Source organism: Octopus sinensis, linkage group LG3 (assembly GCF_006345805.1).
Source record: "Octopus sinensis linkage group LG3, ASM634580v1, whole genome shotgun sequence".
Classification (NCBI taxonomy): Eukaryota; Metazoa; Mollusca; class Cephalopoda; order Octopoda; family Octopodidae; genus Octopus; species Octopus sinensis.
Genome location: NC_042999.1, coordinates 101,640,963 through 101,662,946, shown reverse-complemented (window position 1 = coordinate 101,662,946; position 21,984 = coordinate 101,640,963). Strand labels below are relative to the sequence as shown.

At 36.9% G+C, this 21,984-nt stretch overlaps 1 protein-coding gene across 2 annotated transcripts in view; it reads right to left on the bottom strand.

The window, feature by feature from the left end:
- The window catches only part of LOC115209800 (WD repeat and coiled-coil-containing protein), a 99,734-nt gene that overhangs the window by 60,503 nt on the left and 17,247 nt on the right, over positions 1–21,984 (bottom strand). For both annotated transcript variants that reach the window (XM_029778348.2, XM_036501204.1), the window contains exons 2-3: positions 9,248–9,365; positions 4,039–4,199 (exon numbers count right to left, since the gene is read on the bottom strand). In XM_029778348.2, coding sequence (XP_029634208.1) covers positions 4,039–4,199; positions 9,248–9,365 — 279 coding nt within the window. The remainder of the gene's footprint in view (positions 1–4,038; positions 4,200–9,247; positions 9,366–21,984) is intronic.

Genomic DNA, 21,984 nt, shown 5'->3' with positions numbered 1-21,984 from the left:
TTGTCTTCTAGAGAAGAAGCCTGTGCATCTCTGTCTTATAGATCACTGGGCATGTGGAGCTAAATCTAGATTTGGTGGGATTCTGCTAACTTGATCAGTATAAGCTTTTGACAAAGTTGACTATCACTATATAACAGCTCTCATAAGTGCAGATAGTTTCAGAAATAGTTGTGATTGCTACAATGTATAGAGGTAGCCATTCAGTGGTAGTTATCCACCTATAATCACATGGCCAGTCCGTCAAGGATTCCTTCTGTATCTCTTCTGTATGTTTTGGTCCTTGAGCCATTACTGTCAAAGATGGAAATTATGAGAAACTGACTGGAACATAGGAGAGCCATGTCTAATGATATGCAAGCATGCTCTATCATGGAAATAACTGCAAAGATTTCTAAATGATAATGGTGAACAGGTGTGGGTATCATTTGTGAGAGATGTCTTTCTGAAGCTTGTCTCTTTAAAAGAGCTGCAGTTCTGGATCAAGTACAGACTGATGCTGATGCTGTAAAAACCATGCCAAAAGAGACAATGGATTTTGGTGCAATCCTTTGCCTTGCCAGCTCTGTCAAACCATCCAACCCATACCGGCATGGAAAATGGATGTTAAATGATGATGATGATAGATATACATTCAGCTAGGGCACTGGAATGGCAGACTCATTAAAGTGTAGGAAAAATTGTCTTATGGATCAGGTAGTATATTGTAACGTTGAGGAAGGTGCTTTATTTTCACACTGCTTCAGTTTACTCAGCTGAGAAGTATGTACCAGCCTCATGCTGGCAGCAGTCCTCTTTCTTCATAGTTGTCATGCCCTCGATATTCTGATGGGTTAAAGGGTGGGAAGGCCAAGAGGGTGTCAGTGTCTGCTCGCAATTGGGGTAACTAAAACAATTACCTTTTATTTGTTTCAATCATTAGTGTGGCCATGCTGGGGCACTGCTTTGAAGAGTCTTTCGTTGAATGAATTTACTCTAGTATTTATCATTTTTAAATCCAGTACTTAATATATTGGTCTCTTTTGCTGAACTGCTAAGTTACATGGACATAAACAAACACTGGTCATCAAGCAGTGGTGGGAGATATATAGAAAGACACACATTCATGCACATCTATCTATCTGTCTATCTATCTATCTATACCTGTGTGTGTGTGTGTGTGTGTGTGTGTGTGTGTATATATATATATATAAATATACACAACAGGCTTCTTTCGGTTTCTGCCTACCAAATCCACCTACAAGGCCTTGGTTGGTTTGGGGTTACAGCAGAAGACACTTGACCAATACAGGTATATAACAACAGTAAAACAAATTAATGTAAGATAACCCATACAATAATGTCGCAGAAAGTCTGTTACAAAATTAGAGTAGTCATTAGTTATGACTGTTGATTCAAGCCAATAAGGGTATTGTTTAAACTGTTAGAAACAGCAACCAAATCTCCCTCAGACAACATAGAAGTATCTTAGGAAAAAAAAAAGGAGACGCATTAGATATTGTAATCAGGGATACACTATGGCTGAAACAAACAGAGAGGATGGTAATGATTAGAATAATTTTGATCATAGGCCTGCTGCTAGACCAGAACTGACCCGGGGTTGAACAGCAACAATAACAGGTTATCTCTTCTGTTCCTATTTCTGGAGTGATGGTGGAAGAATGAATATTAATTTCCAATTCATTCTTCCTCCTCTCTCTATTGAAAGAGATAGTACTGTCATGGTTGAGTAAAAAAGAACCCATTGTCCTCACAAGTAGGATGAAACCAGCCTACAACAAATATGTTGCTACCAGGAGTTATTAATTCAACAAACAAGCTCTTATTAAATAGTAGAAGCAGTGGTTATTTATCATTATAAAGTGGAGAGTTGGCAGAATCACCAGCGTGTCGAATGAAATGCTTAGGGCACTTCCTCAGGCTCTTTATGTTCTGAGTTTAAGTCCTTTTGGGGGTTGATAAAATTAAGTAATGAGGTCAATATCATTGACTAACACTTCACTCTAAAATTGCCGTTTTAGAGCCCTACTGCAACAACCATGAGAAAATTGTACCATCATATAATCTTGTGAAGGTGATTGTAACTTAGTTAAGTGTAGAAGCATCCATGATGTGTGTGTGTGTGTGTAGTTGGACTAAATAGTTGGCCAAAATATTTTCTTTTTTTGGTTCATATAAAATATTATGGTCTAAATGTTGAACAGTAAAGATTAGCACATAAAGTTACTAGGCCTCAGAATAGAAGGAAACAATTTGTTTGTCTTTTACTTCTTTCCATCATTAGATTATGGCTATGGTGTGGTACTGCTTTAAAGGGTTTAGTCAAACAAATAACATCCAATACTTTTTAAAATCTCGTATTTCTTTCATCGGGTCTTTTCTACTGAAACAACTAAGTTATGGGGACATAAACAAACCAGTTGTCAAGTGGTGAGAGCCGACAGGCACGCAGACACAAATATATGTCTACACATGAAATGGACTGCCACAAACTTTCTGTACAAATTCACTTACAAGGCATTCGTTAATCCGGGGCTAAAATAGAAGACATATGCTCAAAGTGCTTTGCAGTGGGACTGAACCCCAAACCTTGTGGTTGCAAAGTGAGCTTCTTAACCACAATGCACCTTAACCTGCACCTAAAAAGGTATTAATGTTCCTCTACTGAGAATTGAAACCAGGCTATCTGGGTAAAAGCAATTTGATTTTTATTAAGGCTCTTGTCAAATGCAAGTATTTCTAAATACATTTTTGATGTTCATTATATGCTAAATATGTTAACACTGTGTCATTAAGAAGCATGCTTCCCAACCATGTGGTTCTGGGTTTCATTCCCACTGCACAGCACCTTGGGCAAGTGTCTTCTATAGTCCTGGGCTGACCAAATACTTTCTAAGTGGATTTGGTAGACAAACTGAAAGAAGATTTTCATGCCTGTGTGCATATGTATTTGCGTCTGTCACCACACTACAACTTAACAACTAGCGTTGGTTTGTTTCTGTAACTTAGTGGTTTGACAAAAGAGACTGATAGAATAAGTACTAGATTTAAAAAAAATAGGTACTGGGTTTTGATTTGTTCAAATAAAGGCAGTGCTCCAGCAAGGCTGAAACAAGTAAAAGATAAAAAGATGAATTAAGAAGAAATTCTGATGCAAGGTTTTAAATCATCATCATCGTTTAACGTCTGCTTTCCATGCTAGCATGATCATTTTAAAACAAGAAGTTTGTATCGAAGAATGAGGGGTAGTCTCAGGTGGGTTGGTATCAAAATGGTTAATTCGATATTTTTTACACCCACTCATTCAGTATATTAACTGAACAAAGAGTAAAGCACATGACCTTTGCAGGACCACCTCTCAGATTATGAGTGAGAGGAAGGAAGAAGAAACTAGTGTAACTAACTAACCCAGTTGGAAGTCAGTGGCCATAGGTGAACCTTTCAGTAAAAAGACCATGTTCTTGAGCAAAGCACTTTATTTCACGTTGCTCCAGTTCACTCAGCTGTAGAAATGAGTTGCGACGTCACAGGTGCCAAGCTGTATCGACCTTTGTCTTTCCCTTGGATAACACTGGTGGCGTGGAGAGTGGAGGCTGGTATGCATGGGCGACTGCTGGTCTTCCATAAACAACCTTGCCCGGACTTGTGTCTAGGAGGGTAACTTTCTAGGTGCAATCCCATGGTCATTCATGACCGAAGGGGGTCTTTACTGCTGAACTACCTTCACTATGCCAAAAGAGACAATGGATTTTGGTGCAATCCTTTGCCTTGCCAGCTCTGTCAAACCATCCAAAGAGCTAAACAGAGTTAAGTTTTTGAGAATTAGATAATTCCAGAATAGCAGAATGTGTTACAAACTATTTTCTGCAAACACTTTAACCTGAAAGTTCATACATAAAGAAAAAAAAACAAAAACAAGGACAATAGACTGTAAAAGGTCTTGTCCATCAGATGGTATTGTCATGGCTGGAATGCCTCTGAACACATGTCTGTTTCTTGATATCCCTGACTATATAAAATATCACTTGACATAAAACTTACCTTGAGGCAGAGCTTCGATGTATATTTTACGAATTTGTTTCAACTCCAAGTTTGGTGCCTCTCCTTCTACCTTCCATATACAAATGCCATCTTTGTGTGAGACACTCAGGTAACATGTCCCAGAGTCGCTTTTTGAACTCCATTGTACACAGTTTACAAAACTAAAATAGATTTTGTAAAGTCAAACAGTTAATTTCAGTCAGTTTCAGAGTTTGTGTGCGTGCATGTGTGTGTATACACACACACATACATACATACATACATATATATATATATCAATACACACATAGCTACATACACACATATACAGACATACATACACATATCTGTATACATACACACATATTATACTAACACATATATACACAACACAACTGTGTTGGCAAACTGAATATATTTCCTCACAACTAAAGGGTTTTCAGAGGGTGATGTATGCATGCACGTGCGTGCACACACACATACACACAAAGTTACTTAATTTCTTAGATGCCAACCTACTTTAGACAGTTGCAAATAGATTCCTTATAAAAGTAATTTTAATGTAATTAAAACATGAAATATAGTTTCACAAAATATCTACAACTCAATCCATTAAAAAAAAACCAATCAATTTTTGCACAGGTGAAGTAAAACTATAACAACATCTGTTTCAACATATGGTTTCTCAACAAGAATCTTGTAAAAGATTTCAGAAACAATAATTGATGATTGGCAACAACCACAGAATTTCTGTTTGATCAAGTTAGTAGTGTGTTAATAATAACAGAGTTGAAACTTGTTGCTAACAAAGTTTGTAATTTGTGACAGATAAGGCAGTGGTTCTCAACCTGCTTTTATGAGCTCACAATGCTTGAGGGCGTTGTGAGCTCACAAAGGAGCAGCATATATCAAGGGAACACTGGAACTATTTTCATAAGGGTTATGATTTTTCTTATGAAATAAAATATTTAAGCTAGGTACAATACTTCTGATTTAAACACATTTTCAAAACAATCTTTGCTGGAAATATATAACCTACTGAATAGAAACTGAATGAGCAACTCAAACAGGTGTGCAACTTGCTAGATGTTTCGTATGACATTCTGTTATATGTTACTTAAAGACTGTCAATAATTTCAGGTTTTATGATCAAATGCTCTATTTGTTATCAACAGCCTTCAACAAGACAAAAAAAAAACAGCACTTCAATAAAATCAATGAATAAATAAGAAAATGTGAATTGGTCAATAAATAACTTAAGAGCCAGAGATAAGTAATGGCTAAATATATAAATAACTTGCAAAGCAGCGCAGTAGTGAAACAAATGAAGCAAGCATGTTCCAGTGCAGTGTTTCTCAACCATTTTTCATCTATGGACCCTTTGATTTCTATTTTACTTGGATGGACCCTCCTAGCCATTTGATGTTTAAAAAAATCATATATTTTTATAATTAAATATTCATCCGAACATGGCTGTAGCCAGCGCTGCCCTGACTGGCTTCTGTGCCGGTGGCATGTAAAAAGCACCATCCGACCGTGGCCGTTTGCCAGCCTCGTCTGGTCTCTGTGCCGGTGGCACGTAAAAAGCACCATCTGATCGTGGCCGTTTGCCAGCCTCATCTGGCACCTGTGCCGGTGGCATGTAAAAAGCACCCACTACACTCACGGAGTGGTTGGCGTTAGGAAGGGCATCCAGCTGTAGAAACACTGCCAGATCAGACTGGGCTTGGTGCAGCCTTCTGGCTTCCAGGACCCCAGTTGAACCGGCCAACCCATGCTGGCATGGAAAGCAGACATTAAATGATGATGATGATGATTATTAGGAATTGTATAGAAATAATTATCAACTTACTTTATGTAGCGTAGAAGTATAACCAATTTATTGCAGATAAATTTTAACAAGAAAAATCTTATATGGACCCTCAAGAGGCATATGGACCCCAGTTGAGAATTATTGTTCCAGTGAATAGGCAATGTACATGAATGACAATGTACGAGTGCATTGAGAGAAAAACTGGGCATATATGAGGAATCAGATCTAGTGTGTGAGAAAGAAGACTGCACTTGTATGGATATGAGAGGCATATGTTTGGGGACAGTTGTATAAAAGAAGTGTCAGTCACTTAGGGTGGATGGACTTTGAAGAAGAAGGAGACACAGGAGGACATGGGACAAAGTGGTAAAGTTTGATCTTAGGACCTTGAACTTCATGGAGGAGATCACAAGGAATCAGGATATATAGTTCTCAAGAAGACCTGGCCAAATATGTGAAACTAAGTTCTGGAAGCACAATGTTTCCTTCCAGTCTGTTGAAGGAAATATATTGGTGAACCTAAGTTTATGCTAGATGACACTTGCTCAAAGTGTGACACAAGGAGGATTCAACCCAGAACTACAAAGTTACAAACCATGCAGCCATGTCATCTATTTTATATATTTTTTTGCAGAGTAACAAAATAATTTACTTATACACATGACCTTAATTACAAGGATGTATTAGTGACCTTCAAACCATTGTGAACCTATACAGTTAATAACTGAGGCAAGTTGCCAAACTTTGTACTTATCTGATGGACTGTATAATTTGTCTAGTAATTTATTGATTTTTTAAAATAATCTCTCATGCCAATCCACTTTATTATATCATATAATTGTACTCTATATTTATTTACTCCATGAAAATGCATACACTGCATTGCTATTAGAGTATTACTTGACCTGCTAGAAATAGCTGCCAAATTTCCCTCAGCATACTGTTTTGGTGACCTCACAAGTGCTGGTGGCATGTTAAAAAGCACACAGTAAATTCTGTAAAGTGGTTGGCATTAAGAAAGGTGTCCAACTGTAGAAAGCAGACACTGGAGTATGATGCAGTTCTTGGACCTATTGAATTTTGTCAAATCATCTGACCCATACTCACATGGAACATAGATATTATATGAAGAATTGATGAATTTCTTTGTTGCACTTATTTAACAAGAGAATTTTAGCTAAGCTTGAGTGTTGAAACTAAAGCAACTGTATTATAACAGACTCATAATCAGTTATTTAAACATGCATACACCACATCACTATTAGAATATTGCTTGACTTACTAGAAATAGCAACCAAATCTCCTTCAATATATTGTTTTTTTTTAAAAAAAGGACACAGAGAATAATGTAATCCAAGGAACTCATCGTTTCTCATTGTTTTTGTGCCTAAGAAAAGAGATTGGATAATCACAGCTGAAGTACCCTTGATTATAAGTTTGGGGTACATGTTACTTAATACTAAAGAGGGGATGATTGGGATATCCTTGATTAGGACTGTCTCAGTACTAATATTTAATTCTGTGCTCATTTTTATCCATGGGGATTGACTGTGGATAAAACAAAGGCATACGTTCAGATACACCACACAAAACTGATGTATCTTATGCAAGCTTTTATATACTTATATACATCTATGTATGTATAAAAATATATACACACACAAAACGCTACTTTCAGTTTCCATCTCCTTGGTTGGTCCAGGACTGTAGTAGACAATACTTGCACAAGATGCCACACAGTATGACTAAACACAAAACCATGTGGTTGGGAAGTAAATTTCTTAACCACATTGCCATAACCACACCTATAATATAACTGGCTGCAATAATATGACTAGTGAAGTTTAAGTATTGTTGAGCAAAAGAAAATCCTATAGTCACTAGGTAGCCTAACATGCTTTAAAGAATATGAGTGAATGGTAGGGCATTTATGTAGTTGCTTGACCTACTAGAAATAACATCCATATCTCCTTCAAATAACATTCTGGTCTTAAATAAATGACATATTCATATACAAAAATACAGAGTGGTCATAGCTGGAAATTCTTTCATTATAGGTCTGCATGATCAGGGCTGACCTGGGGTTAATAAATAATAACAGTAGCCACTGCTGCCACCACCACCACCCCTGCCACCATTGTTTCCACCACCACCTGCCACACACATGTATTTCTTTCCTTCTGAGGTATATCTATTTCTGATTGTAATGTGGGGCTTTTACCTAGTGTCTTTGCGCAGTTATTTTGAGGTACCTTCTCGTTTCTTTCTTTCAATATGAACAAAGCCAAAAATATGGAATTCAGTCAAATAATTGGTAACATACATAAAATCTAATATTGACTATGTGGAATCAAAATTGGGTCACAGGTTTGTTGTTATATAGCTCCAGGTTAGCTTGATTGAGCAAACCTATGGCAGCCAAATGAATAGGTGCAATCCACAAATCTATAAATTTGAATATGTTGTTTTTCAATCTGACTGCAGGCCGTGTTATACCTTTTACCATGCAGCAGTTAATTTTAAGTGAAGCAGTGTGGTAGTCTGGGCATGTTCAATTTCTCCCACAGTCCAATCTGTAAGTTTTGGGTAGACACAATAAAAGCATGTAAGGTGAGCTCAGATCAATCACTAACTTGGCTTTCTATGAGCTGGTGCTTACATAATCTACTTTATACATAATAGTTAATCATTATTTTCCCTTTTATGTTTTATATCTGTGAGGATAAATACATATATACATAATATATATATATATATATATGTGTGTGTATATATAGAGCTCTGGGTCTCACAGAGGCAAAGTGGCTGAGTTCCTTTTGAGCGTTGGGCCTCATAGTGGCAATGACCAAAACCTTTGGCATTATGTCATGCTTAAGAAGAAGACCCATCAAACCGAGCAAAATCGCAGTCGTGGCAGATACTAGTGTCATGCAAATTGGCACCCGTACTGATAGCATGTAAATGCACCCATTACACTCTTGGAATGGTTGGCATTAGGAAGGGCATCCAGCTGTAGAAAACCATGCCAAATCAGACTGGAATCTGGTGCAGCCTTCTAGCATGCCTGCCCAGTCAAACCGTCCAATCCAACATGGACAACAGATGTATGATGATGATGATATATATACAGTTATTGTTGCCATTGTTTAACACCATGGCAACTCTAATTCAACTGATCTATGATTGAAAGCATTTTTTTCATTAATCTTCCAATTCCCTTCCCAGTCACCGTGTATGTAGAACCATATTGTGAACTACATTGTTTGTCTTGTTTACAAATTTCAATTTTTAATATCAATATCAATCAATAACATTAGTGAGGTGTATTTGACACAGAAAGAAAAGAATCACTCTATTTTATTTAAGTCATATAATTATAATTTATAATGTATATAAACAAGATAATGAATTACTTACTCAAATTCCTTAATCTTAAAGGACTTTTCAGGTTGAACTTGGTTTTTTATGATCTTGAATTTGGCCAAGTAAACAGATTTTCCATCTGTCCAGACAAGTCCATGTTTGGGATGGATGGCTGAAAAAAAGAAAATTATTCTAACTATAACCAAATATAACAATTTAATGAATAGAAAAAAGAAACATTAATATGTAAAAGAGCAATTGAGTTACAATGAGCAATAAATTGTTGTTGGGTGGTGATTCTTGACCCGTCTAATATTTCTACTCTAGACATTGTTGTTATTAGTAGTGCAGTTTGATCGTGCCAAAGAATACATAACTACTTCAGTACATAGTTCAAAGATGGATATTCAATAGAAAACCAAACTTTTAAATTGTTCCAACCCATATGAGCAATAAAAAATAAGAGTGAAGTAATTTCAACCCTTAAAACAAAAAAGCAAAAATCAACTAGATATGAATAGGAATTAAAATAAAGTTGCAATATGCTTTCTGATAAAATGGCTGGTTAATTAGTTTCATAATTCTGTCATAAAATGTTGATATAAATGATAGTTATAAAGAGTTCTTTAACTGATTGCATTTTCAATTACATTTGAAAATAAAAAATTTGGAGGAACTTAGCAATCTAGTTGAATTTTACATTTTTAAGCTGATGTTAGGAACACAATGGAAAGATTTTTTGATAATAAATCGATTTGAATTGAATTGAATTCAATTTTTTATTGGCTCAAAAAGCAAAAGCAAGGCCATGTAGGGGGACAGTGAGTTATGTACAGGGAGGGTGGTCATACAAAGAGTTCAGGCCATTTCTGGTCAAGAGAGACTTTGAACCGAGCGGTTGTTGGCATCTTCACTATCTCGTCCAGCAGCATATTCCACGGATCCGCAACCTGGACGGAGAAAGCCCCTCCCCTTCGATTGAGATGAAATCGTCATAGATAGAGCTTTTCAGAGTGACCCCGCAGCCCATGCTCTGGAGCAGGAGTGAAGAACAGCTCTTTCGAGAGGTTACACTTTCTGCTTATGATGTTGTGAGCGAGAATGAGATCACCACGGCGTCGTCGTTTTTCTAGAGAATAAAGGTCAAGGGTCTTCAGCCTTTCTTCTGAGACCAAGAACCATGCGGGTAGCCAGCTTCTGGACTCTTTCGAGATGATGTATGTCTTTGAGGAAATAAGGAGAAGAGGCTTGAATCCCATACTCCAATATGGGTCTCACCAGCGTGACATAGAGCAGTAGGAATATGGCTGAATAATAGCACTAAGATGGGCAATTTTGTGTCAAAATCTCAGACAATCTCAAATAAGTTGGTATCAAAAGAGTTAAATCTTGTAGATCTCTTTCCCAAATAAAGAAGTTTGATAGAAGCATTGAATTTACAATAAGGAAGTTTGATAGAGGTTGAATTTGGAAATTTTGGGAAGTAAATAATAGCTCACTTAAAAGACTGGTGATATTTCTTAATATATAAATATTGGTTTGAAAGATAAAATACAGCTTTAAGGATGTTGGTTTGAAAGATAAAATACAGCTTTAAGGAAACAATTTAATACAATGTATTTTAGTCCAATAAACATTTATTATTTAACAAAAAGATTTGCATTCATCCAGTCACAATATGTGGTCTAAATAAAACTGATTTTGCATTAAAATCATAACAAAATTTGCAAGTTTTCATCCTTCTAACACTGATAAATATTAGCAATTTACTATCTTATCAATGGCACAACACTTTTCATGAACGCCCCCCCCCCACACCCGCCTCACTAACTCTACTGTCAGAAAAATAAAAAAAAGGCTGATTATGACTGGAACACCTTTGCTCACAGGTCAACTCAGTCTGGGTTAATCTGGAGCTACACAAAAACAACACGAGATGTTTCATTTCAGTAACTACCAATACATCGGTGGGCTATAATGTAGTTCAGTGGTTCTTAACCATGGCACATATAAGATTTTGTTTGGTAAAATTTATGCACAATAAATTGTTTGTACTTCTACAATACACAAAATATATTAACAACTTTTTGTATACAATTCATTATAACATTTAAGTATACAAATATAGGATTTTTTAAAACATTGAATAGCTATGAAGGTAGATCCAAGTAAAACAGTAATCAAAGGGGTTCATATGCATAAAGTGGATGAGAATCACTGTAGTGGATTAGACATATATATCTCTTGTTTGAGTTGCCCAGAAAGCTAATTCAAGTTATAAAACAATTAAAGATCCATAACCCCATCTTCTACCTTTCTTGCAGGGCATAAAGTACCTACATCTACATTGTTCAATGTGTCTTATTTTAAGATAGTAGAATGTAACTGAAGGCAAATTTGTAGGAGACCAAGTGACTAGATAAAGATTCCTCTTCTTAATTCAATGCAATTTAATATTTAATTCTTATGAAGTCATTTTGATGGAAAATCAAAAACAAAGGTTGTTTCTATCATTTTTACTGATTTTGAAACAAATAAGTTTCCTTTGTAGACATTTTTACTGATTTTGAAAACAAATAAGTTTCCTTTGTAGACATTGGGATACTATGAATTAGTGCATGTTTCATACCAGTATATATAAGTGAAATTTTATGAAGCAGTGAGGAGATGCTGTAGTTGCTCAACCTGCTAGAAATAACAACCAAATTTCTGTTAAATTATATCTCAACATTTTACAAAAAAAAAAAAAAAAAAAAAAAAAGAAATGGACATAAAGTAAAAGTAGATGAGATAGTCATGGCTAGAATGCCTTTGATCATATGTCTGCTCAATCAGGAGATTAAAGGTTTTGTTTAGAGGAAGTGGCTGTGCTCATGGCTTTCACATCTCATCATCAGGGTTATAGAGTTGGCAGACAAAATCTTTAACAATTCTAGTTTGTAATTAGACTAATCATATATTTCTTATATTGATTGACAACACACAACATATGTAGTTTCTGTGTAATTTCTTTCTACCAAATTTTTGTGAAATCTTGAGTCAACTAAAGGTGATGGTAGAGGACAATATGCTCATGGTGGTATGCAATGATATCAAATTCAGAGCATGATTGGGAACCACATGACTGCCTGCTTACATTTGCCTCTAGAAAGTGTGTGAGTGTGTGCATGTAAATTAAACAGAATACATTTAATCAAGCCAACAAGAAAGTCACAATGCTACAATAGTTTAAACTGCAAGAAATAGCAGCTAAACATCCATTGAACTACATCCTAATATATTTTGTACTTCTGGATATACTATGCTTAAAAATAAAAACAAAAATGGTAGAAACATAATTGAAAAGCTTTTGATCATAAGTCTACTTGATCAGTGCTGATCTGTGACTAAACAATATATGTTAATCTATTCTCTATAGTCTATATATAAAATTACACATACACAATTACAAAATGTAATATATAATGCATTAAAATTTACAGTTTCACATATACTATGTTGAAAATAATCAGATCAGATTTAAGGGCTTCTCAACATCATTGTTGTGGGCTGGCAAACCAGAAGGCTGCACTAGGCTCCAATCCGATCTGGCAAAGTTTCTACAGCTGAATGCCATTCCTAACGCCAACCACTCCGAGAGTGTAGAGGGTACTATTTAGGTGTCACTAGCATGAGGGCCAGTCAGGCAGTACTGGCAACAACCACGTTTGAATGGTGCTTTTTATGTGTCACTGGCACGGGAGCCAGTCAGGCGGTACTGGCAACAACCACGCTCGAATGGTGCTTTTTACATGCCACCAGCATGGGACCAGTCAGCTGGCACTGGCATCGAGCATGCTCGAATGCATGCCAGCATAGGACCAGTCAGGGGACACTAGCCTCAACCATGCTCGAATGTTACTTTTTATGTGCCACTGGCACAGGTGCCAGTCAGGCGGTACTGTCATCGGCCACGACAACAACTTCACTTACGTCAACAGGTCTTTGCAAGTGCTGTTTCTTGCCCAATGATTGAAGTGTACTTTTAAATGGGCTGGTTATGCTACACTGGCATGCTGGGTCTTCTCAAGCACAGCATATCTCCAAATGTCTCGATCACTTGTCACCGCCTCAGTGAGCCCAACGTTCAAAGGTCGTGCTTCACCATCTAATCCCAGATCTTCCTGGGTCTACCTCTTCCACAGGTTCCCTCTACTGCTAGAGTGTGATACTTTTTCACACAGCTATCCTCATCCAAATGCCACACATGATCATACCAGCGCAGTCATCTCTCTTGCACACCACATCTGATGCTTCTTATATTCAACTTTTCTCTCAGGGTGCTTACATTCTGGATATGACAGGAATTCCAGATTGGAGATACAAACTGTAAGTGTGTATGTACCATAGCCATATATAGCATAAAATATGTAGCTGATGAATGGCTGACAAAGATCATGCTGAGTGATGCTAAGACACCTTCTGCCATGCATTGTGCCCAGGTCACCTTCAGGAAAAATCTATAGCACTTAAGAGTCGTTTGTTTTATCTCAAGGTACAACTTAATGTCTGTGTATTTCAATACAGTAACATACTTCAAGTTGGCATCTGTAAGATTAATGTAAGCAACAGGGAACCAAGAAGAGACCCCTGCAAGATACCAGATATCATTGCATAAAGTGCAGAATGTTATCCTAGTAGTGAGAATGAAGGACTTCAACCAGTAATAAAGATTAACTTTCATGTACATAGAGAGTTTAGCTGTGAGTTGCTTGTGTGGCAGGGAGTTAAAGGTCAAGGTGAAGTCAGAATAGATGATGTCCACCTATGAACCACCATCTGCGATTTGGGTGATATCTTCAAGAAATTTGATGAATCGGTCACATCAGCTGAAGTTAAAGATAGATCCAAATAGTAAGTGGCGATAAGGTTATGAGAGTTCCAGAAGCTCCAGAGTATCTTTCTGATATTAAACTCCATTAATTTAGTTGTACAGCTTGTGAGAGTGACTGGACAGTAACTGACAGGTGATGTGTATTCAGCTTTTTGAACAGGGGAATAACACTGGCAATTTTCAACTTTTCTGGAGTAAAACAAAATCAGAAAAGAAGTGAAAGCTTGTACAGTAAAAAGAGCCCACTGTGTTTGAGAAGTAATTAATACCATCAAAACCAGGAGAAGTATAGTTGCACATAAGCTTGGGGTGGCATTGCAGTAGTAAATTCAACAAATGTTATGGAATTTGGTGTTAGTAGCAATGAAGATGATACATCTGGATTGTCAATACTAAAACTTCCAGTATAACATTTGGCAATAAATTCTGATTCACTCTTTGGCATCACTAGTTATGTGAAATGTGTGGGTATTTTGAAGAGAGGCTGACTAGAGAGTGAGGTCTCTGTTTTAAGTGCGCATATTTCCAGACCATTTTACTATTCGGGTGGCTTTCTATGGCCTATTGTTTCAGCCTCCTTGCTTGGTATGGATGGACACTATTGCAGTTTTTTCTATTATCCTCTGTTCTGTGTAATTTGAATTTATGATCAGTATCCCATCATTTTTTCTTAGCAGGGCAAATTGCTAGTCTTCCATATTACACATTTGGAGTCTCTAACATATTTCTGTGGTACTGATGCTTTGCCTGTGGGCCATATTGAATTAGGCACATGCTGAAGGATGGCACTGATATGATGATGACAATGATAAACATCATCAATACATATGAATTCCAAATATTCAACGTAACATACATAATAGTAGACTTCAGATAAAACACTCCTTGTGAGAAAATCAGAGTAGTAAGTAAACAACATAAAATGTTTTTACACACACACACACTCATATGACAGGCTTCTTCCAGTTTCTTCCTACAAAATCCACTCACAAGGCTTGTTGAAGACACTTGCTCAAGGTACCATGCAGTGGGATTGAACTCAGAAGAATGTGATTGGGAAACAAACTTCTTACCACATATCTACACCTGTGTGTGCATGTGTATGTGTGTATGTATAATGTTTGTATGTTATACAGATGATATACATACACTATCTTCATAAAATTATAAGGTGTCCAGACATCATGAACAGACAGTTAAAAAAAAACGAAAAAAAACAACAAAACAACAAATTAAAAATTCAAACATTCATAAACAAAAATGAACAGTGACCATCACTTTCAATACAAACATAAATATAAACAAAGCCATTTCAACAAGTTCCTACATGGTTGCTTCCACTACAAGAAATAACAGCAAAATCCCTATCAAATCACAGCTAGCCGTTTTAAAAAGTGGACATGATGAACAATGTGGTCCTAAGTTAGCTGCATGTAGGAAAAAAGAGGTGTGGAGGTGGTAATCCTGGGTGGAATGCTTTTGATCATAGACATGCTCAACTAGGGTCTACCTTGGGTTAAACAACAACTTTGAGTCTTTTCCTCAACCAGTAAGTCCAGGTATAAAAGCTATTTTTACATCAGAATTAAATAAGTTATCTGGTGTTGAAAGAAAACAGAAAAGAAACATATATTTAAAAAAAGCAAAAAAAATATATATATTGCAAATAAAAATAATTCGCAACAAAAGGTATTAGGAAACTGGAAGGATTTCTCTTTTCTTTTCATTGTAAACATGACTCAGACTGAATATCTGAAATATTTCTTGCAAAAACATCTACCTGTATGATATATCTATTAATATTCCAGTGTACAGGGTAGGGCAGGAGATGTGACTAAGACAACAGACAAGCAGACTGAATGGTCCATAGTGTCCGGTTCAGTTTCTCACTGTTTACAGCTCAAAATTCCCACAAGGTTTAACCTCTGTCTTTTGATCTCGTCATACTCAATGAAATGACTACTGATACAAAGGAGTTGCTGTGTGGTAAGGAGTTTACTTCCCAGTCACATGGTTTCAGGTTCAGTCCCAGTACCTGGCACCTTGGGTAGGCATCTGCTGCTATAGTGCTGGGCCAACCAATGCTTTGCAGCTGAATTTCATTGATGGAAACTGTGTGGAAGCCTGTCTTATATATCTCTATATATAATATATATATATATATATACACACACACACAGACGTGTGTGTATATATACACACATTTGTGTGTGTGTGTGTGTGTGTCTTTGTCTTCACTTGACAACTGATGTTGGTTTGTTTACATCCCTGTGACTTAGCAGTTTGGCAAAAGAAAAATTATTGAATAAGTACCAGACTTAGAAATAGGTACTAGAGTCCATCTGTTTGACTAAAAACCATCAAGGTGGTATCCCAGCATTGTCACAGTCCAATGACTGAAGCAACTAGTCAAAGGAGGAAGAATGGCCATGACTATTGTGTAGAACCTTTGAGAATGGTGGGAAGAAAAAAGGCAGTTGTCCTTAAACTGGAAACCTGGTCTGAATGCTCGCAGCACAGTAGACTCTGCTAAAAACACCCAAGGATATTTTTAGTGGAGACAGATTAAATCAACTGCCCAACAAATGCCTTTCCATACAGTTTCTATTTACTCAGTTTCATTCATAAGTTTTTGAGTTGCTCAAGGTTATGATTAGGTGGGGAAAAAATGCCAAAGATGACACACTGTGAGGTAGAACATTGGACTACAGAATTACGAAAGAAATTTCTTAACCACATAGCCATTCATATTTAGTACCCCTACTTCTGTTCATTATTCACAATATTCATCCGCTGTATACTTCTGTTCATTCCCACCCTATATTTATATCCATCTCTCTCCTCCGACATCTTTACAAATGACCTGATTCTTCAGTCTCCATGCTCCCTTCAACATGTTACCAGGAGAGTATATTCTGGTGCCTCATCATTACCATATTTACTTTTCTTTAGGCTCAACTTCAGCCTCCCCCATCTACCAATGTAAAATACAGGGTTACTGTGAATCTCGTCCACCACAATAATCCTGTTCCTGTTCCCTACTGTCATTCTTTAACATTAACATCTCGCTTGAAGCGACAACCCTATTTCCTATCCTCCCTTTCAGCTGAGATAGCTCTTTTCTCCAGCATGTTACAAGGCAATCTTATTAGTGTTGGTGCCATTAGTTAAATGCATACAGCCAGACAAACCATGCCAAAATTAGGATACTGTAGTAAGTTGTGAAACTACAAGTTGTTGGATCTTGACAAAATATATGACATGACAGCATGGAAAGCAGATATAAAATAATGAGGTTGATGACCAAATAACTGCTTGAGAGAGAGAGAGAGAGGAGAGAGAGAGAGAGGAGAGAGAGAGGAGAGAGAGAGAGAGAGAGGAGAGAGAGAGAGAGAGAGAGAGAGAGAGGAGAGAGAGAGAGAGAGAGAGAGAGAGAGAGAGAGAGAGAGAGAGAGAGAGAGAGAGAGAGAAAGAAAGAAAGGGTCAATATTATAGGTAACTGCCACTCTGGACTACTTTTGTGGTCATAAAGAAAGTGACAAGAAAAAAATTAGCTTCAAGTGAATATTGAGTGCTCACCCAGACAAACTGCTTATCTTTAATTGGAAATTATTTGTTCCAAAAGATACTTTGTTAAATTTAAAGAACCGTATGAAAGCCATAGTCAATCAAATGATTAAGGTCTTGGTTTATTGGTTGAAGGGTCAACTATTTGTATCCTACCATCAAGGATATAAATTCCACTTGCAGGCTTTGACTGGCCCAGGGTTTTAGTAGAAGGTATTTACCCAAAGTGCTGTGCAGTGGGATTGAACTCAAGACCACATGGTCAGGTGGTGTATTTTCTGAAACAATACACTACACTGTTTCTAAAATATAGAGACACAATAACACAGTAATTCTACTCAAAATATACCTAGTAACCCAATTTCAACTACCATAAGAAGAAAAATTTGTGCTATTCATTTGAAGCTCCACCAGTCTTAGACAATGACAATGATGTGAAAATACTTTGTGAACTTTAGCATACAGACAAGATGATTAGAGAATGCATAAATTATACAACATTTTCTTTGAAAAAAAAAAACATGAATATAGTGCACTAATTATCAACAAGGAAACACTAAATGAATACATGGAACGTCAAGCAGATGAGGGCTGAAATGCTAAGAAATTATGCCAATCTAGTTGTTGAATTAAAAAGAACATGATGGTAGTTAAGAACTGTGCCTGTTATCCTGTCTTATTAGAACAATTGGAGTGATGTGAAATGTGACTATTAAAAATAACCTACAAGGATAGGCAAAGCACATTTCAGAAAATAGGAAATCTGTAAATATTGTTAGGGTATTTTCACAGAGTATTTAACCTTGAACATTTTCTTAACTCTTGATGGGTTTCTCAAACTAATAATAATAATAATAATAACACTGATGCAGTACCAGGCACTGGCTCTCATGGCTTTTGATCTTAACTGATTGGAAGTGTTATCATGTACATATTTTGACTTGGTATAAAGATGGGCTACATCAAATATTCTGCTCAATACCACAGATTTGCATGTCAGTTGTCTGACCATAACCAGTTGAGCATGTCCCTTGGTGGTTGATGATATGTGTATCTCTGATCATGAGCAGAAGTAGTGGGGGAGCATCATAGCCATGTGTTGAGAGGGATTCTTTGGGGTTTGAATAATTCATCTCTGGGAAAGTGGATGTTTCATTCAACATCCTTAAACAACCCTTATTCAGAGAACCTGAGTTAAAAGGAGGAGGAGGATGAGGATGAGGATGATGATGATGATGATGACGATGACGATGATGATGATGATGATTTCTACTATAAGGACAAGGCCTGAAATTTTGGGACAGGAGCTAGTCTATTATATCAACCCCAGTACATAACTTGTACTTTTTTCATTGACACCAAAAGGATGAAAGGCAAAGTTGACCTTGACAGAATTTGAACTCAGTGAGAACGGACAAATAATAATAAGAATCTTTTTTACTAGAGTGGGAGCTGGTCATTACATCAACCTCAGTAACTGGTACATTATTTTATTGATCTCAAAAAAAAAGGAAAGGCAAAGTAAAACTTGGCAGAATTTAAACTCAGAACATAAAGCTGCAAGAAATGCCACCTGGGTTCTTATTCTTAAGGTATTTTTCAATGTTGTTATTATTATTATTATTATTATTATTATTATTATTCAGGTCACTGCTTGGAATCAAACTCGGGATCTTGGGGTTAGTTGCCCATGCTCTTAACCACTACGCCACATGCCCGTGGGCTACTAACCCCAAGATTCCGAGTTTGATTCCAAGTAGTGACCTGAATAATAATAATAACAACATTGAAAAATACTTTAGGAATGACAACCCAGGTTCAAAATTTCCCCAAGACATCTGATGAAGGCTGGAGAGTATATCAGCCAAAACGTTGTGTTAACAACAAACAAGATGAGGACAAATATCCATCAAATGTAAATAATGCCACCTTAATATTAAAAATGGCTTCAAATTTTGGCACAAGGCCAGCAATTTTGAGGGCAGGGAGTAAGTTGATTATATTGACCCCAGTACTCAATTGGTACTTATTTTATCAACCCTGCAAAGATGAAAGGCAAAGTCGACCTCGGCGGAATTTGAACTCAGAATGTAAAGACAGACAAAATGTTGCTAAGCATTTTGTCTGGCATACTAATGATTCTGCCAGCTCACTGCCTTAATAATAACAACGACAATAATAATCCTTTCTACTATAGGCACAAGGTCTGAAGTTTTGGTGTAGGGGGATAGTTGATTACATTGACCCCATACACAACTGGTACTTATTTTATTGACCCAGAAAGACAAAGTCAACGTCAGCGGAATTAATAATAATAATAGTAATGATACTTTCTACTATAGGCACAATGCTTGAAATTGTGTGGAGAGGAGGGCTAGTTGATTATAGTGACCCCAGTATGTAGCTGGTACTAAATTTGTCAACCCTGAAAGGGTGAAAGGCGGTATTCAAACTCTGAATGTAGCGACGGGTGAAATACCATTAAGCATTTTGCCCGGTATAAGATTTTTAAAGACTATAAACACACCATCATTGACTTCTATTTTACATGGAAATCAATGAGCATGGAAGTGAATGGGAAATGTTTCATGTTACAGCAAGATTTTCAGAAATATAATACTTTCAAAACACGTGATGATGATGAATGATGACAACATTACCACTACCACCACCAACACCACCACTATTACTACAATGGCCATTTCTCTGATGCAATCACTGGCCTCCTCTTCTTTCCTCTATTATAGCCTATTTGCTACACCCATCCCAGTGTTTCCCCAACCCAATCCATACTTACTCCCACAGGGTCACACTAAACAATGTCTAACAGTCTATTTACCTCTCAAAGAAAAACAACTTCACCACTGAACATTGGCCTGCCTGCATTCAAATATTCCCACAATGTCACTCTAGATATACTTCTTCCCAATGACATCTTGGCTTTCCTTGTTTATATTTTTACTTTTCTTTTTCTGACAATATTTCACAACTCTGTCCACCTATTTCCTATTTCCCAACCACTTCTTCCCCACTGGCAGTGCAAACCTGTCATTTACTTTTCTACATAGTTTCTAGATATAATTTTCTTGCCACTTCCTTTTACTCCAGGCAATTTTTTAAAGCCTGTCTATTATCCCAATTCCTCTTTTACACCACCACTATTTAACACAACTGTAAGGGTGTAACTTGAAGGAGATTTGGCTGCTATTTCCAGCCAATTGAGCAGCCACACAGAGAAGCCCCTCTGTTTGCTCTAATTGCTAGCTGCTATTGTTATTTATCCTAATGTCAATTCTAGTCATGGCCATCACATTTTTTACCTGGAGTTACATTAACCAACACACCCTTCTCTATTTTTTTGCTTTTAAATTTAATACAATGTCATTAGAGGTGGATTTAGCTGATATTTCTAGCAGAGCACATTTGCATGTCAGGTGCATTGTATTCTTGTAAAAAAAGAAAAAAAGAAAAAAGTTATCAATGGCTGAAATATTTTTGATCAAAGGCTTACACAAATAGGGCTGACCTGGTGTTAAACAACAATTGCATCACCATCACCACCACCATTTTGTGCAGGGTGGTTAAAACGTGCCTTAAGTATCACTGTAGGTTGAATGCACTACTAAAAGTCTCCAAATGTGTCAGTTTGTTCATGCACGCACAAACCCCGTCAGTTGCTTTTGAGGGCTGATGACAAAGAAAATGCAATGCATATCACAGTAATGTCAAGCAGTGGCTTAATTGAGGTGAAAGGGAAAAAAGAGTGTTGGGTCTACACTGAACTGCAGAAGAGGGAAACCAAAAGGGGGTTCAAAAAGCAATTAAGGAAAACAAATAAGTGAGTTTTGTAAGACTTTTGATTATAGTTATAAAAAGATATTGAAAATGTCAAAATGGACAGGTTTTACAAAGGATGTGTCTAGATAGAACAGATATGGAAATGTTGTTTACACAGCTACAAACATATATATCGTAAACCAGTAGCAGTGCCCAGTCTAGTCACTCCTAGGGTGAGGGTGGGGGTGGGGCATTACATAAAGAATAAGGAAAAGATGTAATAGTCCATGACCTTCTTGGATGCAACAAAAATGATGAGAAATAGAGAGATGAGTAGGTCAGAGGTGTCTGAGTAGAGAAGGCACAAGACAAGCCAACTTTAAAGAACAGAGGACATTATGATGGAAGTTTCTTTGTGCCTGAAAACATGAGGTACAGTGGCACACCCTTATAATGAGGCAGAGTGGCACACCTTCTGATGCTGCAGAGCTTTTCTTCCTGCCTGCATTTTAAAGTAAAAATCAGTGTGTGCAATCCGATCCTACTCTTTAGATTTAAGGGTCTGAACTCAGTG